Source organism: Sinohyriopsis cumingii, chromosome 19 (genome assembly GCF_028554795.1).
Source record: "Sinohyriopsis cumingii isolate HCF-2022 chromosome 19, ASM2855479v2, whole genome shotgun sequence".
In the NCBI taxonomy this organism is placed as follows: Eukaryota; Metazoa; Mollusca; class Bivalvia; order Unionida; family Unionidae; genus Sinohyriopsis; species Sinohyriopsis cumingii.
This window is the reverse complement of record NC_142979.1, coordinates 71,333,214-71,343,109: the sequence shown is the minus strand read 5'-3', so window position 1 is coordinate 71,343,109 and position 9,896 is coordinate 71,333,214. Positions and strand designations below refer to the sequence as shown.

At 34.7% G+C, this 9,896-nt stretch overlaps 1 protein-coding gene across 2 annotated transcripts in view; it reads left to right on the top strand.

The window, feature by feature from the left end:
- Window positions 1-1,040: 1,040 nt before the first annotated feature.
- LOC149775933 (peroxisomal sarcosine oxidase-like) overlaps window positions 1,041-9,896 on the top strand; it is a 30,739-nt gene continuing 21,883 nt past the window's right edge. Inside the window, exon 1 of one of the 2 annotated variants that reach the window (XM_089944409.1) lies at window positions 1,041-1,168. In XM_089944409.1, the coding sequence (XP_089800535.1) occupies window positions 1,058-1,168 (111 nt within the window). In that variant the 5' untranslated portion in view covers window positions 1,041-1,057. Of the gene's footprint in view, window positions 1,169-6,601; window positions 6,742-9,896 lie in introns of those variants that run through there. The other variant, XM_089944410.1, reaches the window with a different exon arrangement.

Below are 9,896 nucleotides of genomic sequence, written 5' to 3'. Positions count from 1 at the left end.
TGTATGTATGTATGTATGTATGTATGTATGTATGTATGCATGCATGTAGTAAAAATACTCTGATAAATTTCTTTTTGGACTTACGGCAGCATTGATTTCCCCAATATAAACGCGACATTATAATTACATAGGAGACCTTTTTATAAAGCATGAAACTTTCTTAATATAAAGTAAAATTTTGATGTAGCGGTCTGCGCAAAAGTTTTTGTACATTGCAGTTCATAATAGCAAGAAGTTTTTTTTTTAATCTTACATTTGATATTATTTCGAAAAGTAAGATCCTTTAGCACGAATCTTAGTCTTGCACCCTTTTTCGCGATCTTTTAGATAAATTGTACAAAATAATAAGCTTACCCTAAAATGCAAAGCACCAACAATAAATCAGTTCTTAATTCTTTTAAAACTCTTGCTTCCAATCAAACTGAAAGTTGATTCTATTGAATAAGTTCATTGAATAAATATGTTTTACCTAATTAACGTGCATATGTTTCAATGATCAAAGAATTCGAATAATTTTTATAATATTGTTCTCTGTATGCTTTATGGAGTATGCTTAAACAATTCGAGATATTCAAAGTAATACGGATTTGCTATAATATATGAAAGTGTACGTATCATGTTCATAGTTCATTCTCGATAAATATATCTCTCTCTCTAGCTCGCTCGCTCGCCCTATTTATATTTTTGATGAAGCTAATTACGTACAGCTCCACCCTATTATCTGAGCGAATACATTGTTCCACGTATGCACTCCGGTTTGTCCCTAGTTTTTGTTCCGCTGTCTGCCAGTCCGTGGATGGATGACTGATACGATACCGACCTCCCACCCCCAATTTAAAAAAATATATATTTTAATACACATGTACCCATCCGATTCATCATAGATAGTTTAAGACATATCAAGTATGTGGAGGAATAAAGGATCCGATACACCTGTGAATGTGTGTGTACGAGTGTGTGTGTGTGTGTGTGTGTGTGAGAGAGAGAGAGAGATTAACTAACACAGACATACCGTCATGTGACCATGGTCCAAAGATTAATAGGTCCGTATTTCCCTATGGCGAGCTGTGCGATATACGATGCGATTGTTGTAGGGGCTGGTGTAGAAGGTTTGTACACAGCCTATCATCTCGCAAAACTCAAACAAAAGACTCTGGTTTTAGAGCAGGTAAGATATGTCATTTTTAATGCATGATGTAATGTTTGACACTAATCCATGATGACAGTCTATTTGTTTGAAGGTTATAAACCGGTCACGAGTAACATGGCGTAGAGTTGTACTCAAATATTTTGCAAGAAGAGTAGAGCAGTGATATATTTGCTCCCGCTCGGTATACACACACACAAAAAAAAACTATTTTGTGAAAAATAATTTTTCATATTTGATCCATCAATATGCTCTTATAAACGCCTCCAGCTACGTCGTATATAGTTGCTTTCTTTACCAGATGTTGCGTCAGGTATTAGTTTATAGGCAGACGAAACTATTTCCACGATCCAGTTGGTAAAGTAATAATGGACCGATCAAGCTGGTAAAGTAGTAACGGACTGAAATCAATAATCAGAATCACTATATTAAGGCATGTAATAGGACCAAGTAAGTGGACAAAAGAGTTAGTCAACTTACTTCGATCGGTTATTGTTATTATTTTTTGTTGCTAATGTCAGCAATGATATGAGGAATACCTGTGTTATTATTGTTTTGCTAATGTCAGCAATAATATGAGGAATACCCGTGTTGTTATTATTTTGCTAATGTCAGCAATGATATGAGGAATACCTGTGTTATTATTGTTTTGCTAAGGTCAGCAATGATATGAGGAATACCGTGTTGCTATTATTGTTTTGCTAAGGTCAGCAATGATATGAGGAATACCCGTGTTGCTATTATTGTCCAGAACATGTTAAATATTTCTGAATGATTCATTCAGTGTTAGGACTGGTCGGTCTGGTGTAAGGATAATGTGACTGGGTGGGACATCATGTTACATGTCCGCGGCATGATGCCTCAGTGTTAGACATAAACTGCCACACTGCAGACATCGTAGCAATATGACTGAAAATTGTTAAAGCCACGTTAAAAATCAAAATCACACATACATACACTGAATGATTCATTCAAGTAATGCCGTGTATTCGAGTAATTGTAATGTATGACTGAAAATTGTTAAAGCCACGTTAAAAATCAAAATCACACATACACACACTCAACGATTCATTCAAGTAATGCCGTGTATTCGAGTAATTGTAATACCGGGTATTCGAATAATTTTAATTGCGGGCATTCAAATAATTTATATTTGAGTGTTTAAAGTTTCTCCGTGTTGCATTTGCTGCGCAGATTATTTGGTACTCCGTCATTTGTTTGGTTTTCACTCATGTCAAAAGAAAAAAGAATTTTACAGATCCCTAAATTTACGACTTTAATTCACATATGAGTAGATAAATTTTCTCATGTAAAAAAGCATTTCACATGCTAGTCATTTATTTATCATATGAGAAAAAATGTTTACTTATGACTTCATTTCCCATATATAAAATTCCTGTTAACAAGTCAAAATATTTTTCAGATATGTGAAATTCATTCTACATATGTAAAAGAAATGTGTCTTCTACGACACGTATATCAAAAAACTTTGCATACGCAAAAAAGAATTATAATATGCAAAATAAGTCATTATTTCAAATGTAGATATAACTTTCTCGAAGTTTAAAAATTCTTGATATCAGCGGACTTCGTTATTTGTCCAGAACGCTGACACGAACGGTGAGTGGATCAAACCATTTTGCATGAAATATTTTTTTTAATGAGGTTAAGAACCGCCCTGTTGGATATTTTTAGGATCATCTATGTGGATAAATAAAGGAAAGTGTGGGTGGGTGGGCTTATTTTCGTTTTTGTTTTTGTTTTTCATCATTATTTTTTAATTTGAGAGAGAGAGAGAATTGTGTTATATGTAAAACATAGCTATCGACATATGACCATGGTAAGTATGTTCAAAGCTTGTGATTTGTATTATTTCTTAACATTTGTATATTAAAATAATCTCTTCAAAACTAGCGCAGTTGGGGAACAAATTAATATATTCTTAAATCCCAGGGTTGATCAAAATTCAATGGTCCAGCGAAATATGTATTAGCAACACAGAATGTTTGTTTTCCTTGTTCACGAGACTCTTTAATCGCATCTATACAAATTGTATATTCCTGATGAGGGGAGCCAAACGCGTGATAGTTCCAATTCCCGATATGGGCAGTCCTATTAATATTAAAAATGATGCTGATATTACTTTAATTAGCAATTTTGCTGAACTATTTTCTACCGTTTTGAAAGAAAGACTGAAACACTGGGTTGAGAATTACGATACATGAACAAATATCACTTTCGTTTTAAGTGCAACAAAAGTATACTGTGTGTTGCTTCCTTGTTCTGTTTTTAATAAGATGTTGTCAACAAAACAGAAGCTGTATGCAGTAGTTGTCGACTTGAGGAGAGCATTGGACATCAACTTGGCTTCATTCTGGCGAACTGTGCGATTGTTGTAGCGGCCGGTGAACACGGCCTGTCATCTTGCAAAATTCAAATAGAAGACTTTTTTCTTGAGCAAATGAAAAAATCTATTGTTGTGCAGGAATAGGGTGTTAATACTAATTCATAATGACAGTCTATTGGTTTCAACGTTAGAATCAGCGACGATTCACATGGCTTAGAGTTGTACACGAGTTTCACAAAAAGAGGAGAGTTTTATAAGCAGCGGCATTTTACACCCACATAAGTATAAGCGAAGAATGACTTGTCATGAAGTATGAGAAATGATTTCACAGATTTGATCCATAAATATGTTCCTTTCAACACTTTCAATAAATTGTACTTTGAGTATGTAAGATTGATTTTTCTTACCAGCCGTAACGTGAAGTAAAAGCTTGAAGACACAAGTTGTTGTTGTTGTTGTTGTAGGGTTTAACGCCATTTTTCAGCACACGATAGGCTATACATGGCGGCCAGTATTAATGGTGGAGGGAAAATCCGGGAAAGCCCCGGAAAGAACCACCGACCCTCGAGAAGCTACTGGCAAGCTTTCTCACATACCCACATTGTCCCAATCCGAGACTCTAACCCACGCAGACAGAGGTGAGATGGCAGTGATCCGTAACGGAGAGCGCTTTAGACTACTCGGCCACTCGGGGCCCCGAAGGCACAAGTAAATATTTCCACAATCAAGATTTACAATTAGTAATCACGATTAATAGTCAACATCCATTTATTGAAGACTTATAATATGAGTATGTAAGACGCAAAGATTGCTAAACCTACGTCGCCCGATTATTTCTGTCAGTTTTTGTTATTGACAGCATTATTGTGAGTATATCATGACCAATAATTTCAGTATGTAAGACAACAAAAATTACTCGACTTAGTGGACCGGTTTTTGCTGTTATTGTTTTTGTTATGATAGCAATAATGTGAGTATATTAAGTCCTGTTAATTTGATTATGTAAGACGACAAAGATTACTCAGGTTGGTAGGCCAGTTTTGCAGTTAATGTTTTTGATATTGACAGCAATATTGTGAGTGAATCTGCGATGCTAATGCCATCCGGGACAGCTGATTGCCCTTGGGATTTCGACTTAAAAATTATTTCTCCGAATAATGTGGTTAATCAAGAACGATGAAAAGTGTGACTTTCAAAATACGTTAGATCCTCTATATCTCGAAGCGTTGAGGGGCTAATTTAATTCGTGTTTTCCATAGTTTTAAGATTCTGAGGGGGCAAACAAGACAATTATTTCATTCGGGATCGAGCGAGTTATTTTAATAACGCCGGATATTCGAGTAATACTTTTGGCTATTCGATTTATGGATGCTTGAGAAATCAAAGTTTGGCTGTGTTACATTGCCTGAGTAGTCTGTTAGGCAGTCTAATGTTTATTCTTTTTCACATTGTAAACATAACTTGTTTGTGTTTATTTCACATTTTCGAGAAGAAAGAAAATAGCTTCGCATGTAAACTGGTTGTTTACACACTAGAATATATCATTTATTTCAAATATATTATAAAGAAATTCACATATTTACTTCAGGGTTTATTTAACTGTAATCTGTTCGCACATGTGAAATTCCTTTGCCTTATGTGAACTAGATTGAAATGAAAAAAGAAAAACATTTGCGTATGTACGAACGTACTTTATCTCACATATGTGATATAAGCATTTTAAATATGTAAAACTCTTTATCACTTATGTGTAATACATGTGTGAAATAAACTATTTATTTTACAATGTGAAAAAAATTTCGCATAAATACTGCTGGCTTATCCTTCTATCAGCTGTCTCCATTATTTAAAAAGTATTACAATTCTATGGTCTTAAACTAAGTAGTAGAAAAGAGCGAAAACCAACACGTTTTGTAAAATACTTTTTTCATAGCATAAAAAGTGAAAATTTAAAAGCAGCTTAGTTTTGTGAACTAAATTCAAAATATTTCGAAAGTTCTGTCACCAGTACTAATGAATAAAGTTCCAACTATTTCCAGTGGTGTTCCCAAAAAGATTAAATCCTGAATGTGTTGATGTGCCTGTAGTGGCATGTGACGTGTAGATGTGCCAACAGTCTTTTAACCAATCATTATAATATAATCCAAGATGTCCTTGTTTGAATTCATTATAATTACAAGTTAATGTCTCTTTCCAAGAATATTTTTGAGCACTTTGTAAATCCAGTAAATAATAATTTTAATAAATAATAATTTAAATAAATGATTCCACCCAAATCAAACACTGAACACAAAAATACAAACGATTTCTACTTCAAATGTTATCGCAGGAATGAGTAATTTCTTAAGTAAACAATATTACATTAAAAAATTAAGACGCAAAAATATAGCCAGGATCTATGACAAAAGTTCATTTCTAGAAAAATCTAAGTTGTCAACAAGACAAAGTCTGTTGCTAAAATTATAATAAAGAATGTAGCAAACATCAGGTACACCTGGCTTATTAGTGGTAAATACAAACCTCCTTAACTCAGATTAAGATAAATAGTAGGTTGTTTACAAAAATCAATGATCCTAGTCAGGTACACCATGAACTTGATTTTGGACAAGGTCAATTACAAATTACAATTATACATAATATAAATTAACAAGCAGTGTAAATAAAATATACGAAAAAAAAGAACGGTGAGATGTGCGGTGAGAGGATCAAGCTTTTCTGTTACACGAAAGATTTGATTATTTTACTGGGGTTTTTGATATTTTAAGATGTGTGGATCATGTAAGGAGTAACAAAGGATTTGACGCTTTTTGGTCATTGCTTGTGTCTCTGCGTGTGCATGTGCACGCGCGCATATGAGAGAGAGAGAGAGAGAGAGAGAGAGAGAGAGAGAATTTAACAGCTAAATATGACCGTAGCCTAAAGGTTAATCGTTCTTTATTTCATTATTCACGAAGGGGCCTCCCTATGCACCTCTAAATAGTGTATTGCTTGGCGGTGAGTTGTAAATATATAAATCCCCATACACCTTGAAATGCACGATCAAGGTCGGTGAGTATCGAGTTGATCACCATATTCACATGCAGAGGGTGCTCCTCTAAAATATCGGAGTAACGCCCGAGAGAAACAATGCATATATATGGCAAGCAGTGCGATATACGACACGATTGTTGTAGGGGCTGGTGTAGAGGGTTTGTACACAGCCTATCATCTTGCAAAACTCAAACAGAAGACTCTGGTTTTAGAACAGGTAAGATATGTCATTTTTAATGCAGGATGTAATGTTTGCCACTAATCCATGATGACAGTCTACTATTTGTTGGAAGGTTATAAACGGGTCACAAGTCACATTGCATAAAGTTGTACATGGCTGTTTCACAAAAAGCGGGTCGCAGCGGCGTTTTTACTCCCACGTCAGCATACGCGGAAGAGCAAACAAACAGACAAGCAAAAAACTAATGAATATTTAGAAAGAGTTGAATCCATAAATCTGTTCCAATAAACGCGTTCAGTGAGTGGTATTCTGAGTATGCATGATGGATTTTCTATTCCAGCATGAGCATGCGTGATGGATTTTCTATACCAGCATGAGTATGCATGATGGATTTTCTATACCAGCAGCGACGTGAATTAGCTGATTGCAGGCATAAGTAAATATTTCCACGATGAAGTTGGAACAGTGGTACTTAACGGACCAATATCAGTATTCAGAATCCATTTATTGAAAAAATGTAATATGACCATACAAGTCTACAAGACAGTTATGAAACTTCCATCGACTGGTTATTGCATTTGAGTCTTGTGTATAGTTTGTGTTACTGTTCTACTGTAAAGTTTCCCTTGATAATGAGAACGTACCTAGCGTCACAAATTGTTTTTAACACTAATAGGAAGACAATATCATGTTCTCTATAATTAATGTTCAAGGAAATTTCCAAGAGGAGAATTGTCTGCGAAAACAGTTATGTCCTTTCAATACTACTAGTTTTATCAACACCTACAAATGAATAATTTGTACATTATGCATTTATGTGCATAAACTTTGCACAATAGGTACATATCGTTCGTGTTTTCTTCTGTTGCTTTTAGCTCCGTCGCCGGAATATGTTTCAGTCCTAGATTTAGCCCCACCCCCAAGGGGGTAGATGAAACTTATAAAAAAAAATGTCGCTCATTCATTGACCAGTCCAAATTATATCTCGAAGTTAAACGACGCTATCATTCCCGGTGTAGGTGGAATCGCATAACACTGCTTATGTACGCAAGCACAGACGTTCCGTATCACGTAATCCTCGGATTTTCCTCAAATCAAACAAAATGCAATAGAGAATGAACGAAAAAGTTGTGAAAAATATCTCACATCCAGTGAAGTATGACTGATTGTCCTTGAGATTTCGAGCTTGTATTTCTTTTTCTTCCGAATCGTGCGGTCAGCCAGGAAAGGTTAAAAGGAGGAGTTTCGAAACACATTAGAACTTCAACATCTCAGCGCGCTGTGGGACCAAAAAGTTCTTGTAAGTTTTTAATAATTTTGAGTTTCTAGTGGCTCAGATGTCTTTCGAGTAATGCTGTATATTCGAGTAATGCTGGGTATTTGAATGGTTGATGCTCGAGTAATCTTACCCAGATTCTTTGTCATTTTAGCATTCTGTACTTTAATCAAATATGTCTTAAAGAATTTTATCCATGCAAAACGGTTTTCAGATGTGCGGTAATAATTGTTTTTTTTTGTGTGTGTTTAATGCCATTTCTCAGGGTAAGATAGGCTATACATGTTTGCCTTAAAATTAGTGGAGGAAGAAGCCAGGAAAACCCCGGTAAGAACCGTCGATCCACGAGAAGCTACTGGCAAGTAGAAAAGGTAAATATGTGAAAAACAATTTCACATGTTAACAAAAGACTTTAATTTACGTAAGTTTAATTCTTGTTCACCTATGTCGAAATATTGTTTTGCATATTGATTTTACATGAATGATTTTTTGTTAAGAATGTAGAAACGATTTGCGTATGAGGTACAATGAAAAGTATGTAAAACAGGCCTTTAACTCGCGTGTATAAAATATTTTTTCATACGCATAAATTATTTTCAGCATATGCAAACAGTTTTGACCTTTTTTACATAAATGTTTCACATTTGTACGAAGGACTATATATGTCATATGTAACATTCTTTTTTACGTATGTGAAATCATTCATCACTTTTATACAAGAGCAATACATATATGAATTAATTTTTTGTACATGTGGGAACAGAATCTCGCTTACTTTGAAAAAGAATATGTATGAAAAAGAATTAACAAGTTAAATATGGGGCACCAAAAATATGAATACATCAAGTTATGACATGTATTATCGCTCTTCATTATTTGACCGGAACGGGAGACGAGCGGTAATTTGATTAAGCCGTTACTTACAACTTTTTTCTTTTATTGGGGTGGGGTGGGGGTGGAGGGTCTGAGGTTAAAAAGCGTCTCGGTTGATAACATCGAACTATTCTGAACTATTTTTGCAGTGTCCTCACAGAAAGGCGTCTTCTCCAGGAGCGGAACCAGGATATTTTCCAGGGGTGGGGGTGGGTGAGGGTCACATTTAAAAAGCGTAGTACGTTTTGCATTAAATAACCAATTTTTTTGTTGTTGTTGCGCTAGAAAAGGATACTAATTTTATTGAAAAAGAGGATTCACATAACGATAGCCGATGCGGTCTGATCTGAAGGCATGATTCAAACCCTCGTCACGTTACAACTGAATTTTGCTGCATCAGCAACATAATTTCATTTATTTAGTTTTTCTTTTTTTCTTGACTACGCTAAATTTGAATTTCATTTAACTGTATTGTGGCATTTATTTGATTCTTCTCGTTGCCAGAATTACGGCAAAGTAACATGGAAATGGAAATCTCCTTTAAATGTGATTTCATCTAAGTTATACCCAAGTTGTCATATTATTTTATGTCAAGAACTTTTTCTTTTCTTATAAATATGTATTTTGTATAGCTTATGTTTGTAGGAAAACAATTAACAATCAACAAACGAAAAAATCGTTTTTTAAATCTATAATTGGACAAAGAAAAACAAATCAAAAATGAAAATCGAAGAATCAGTAGGATTAATAATTTATTTCGACACGTGATTTCTAAGTTTGAACCAGATATTATGAAGCGGCTGCACGATTTACCCAAATACTGCCCAAATATACCTAAATACTGCCCCAACACACCCAAATACACACAAATACTGACCAATATACCCAAATACTCTCAAATACTGTCCAGAAACAAGCACGTGATAAATTTACTACTAAATTGTTTTAATTCATTGCAGAGTTATGTTCTTGGTCAAAATAAAATAGGTTAAATTACTAAAGCAGTCAGAAATTCTTAGTACGAAACGTAAGGAACGTCTCC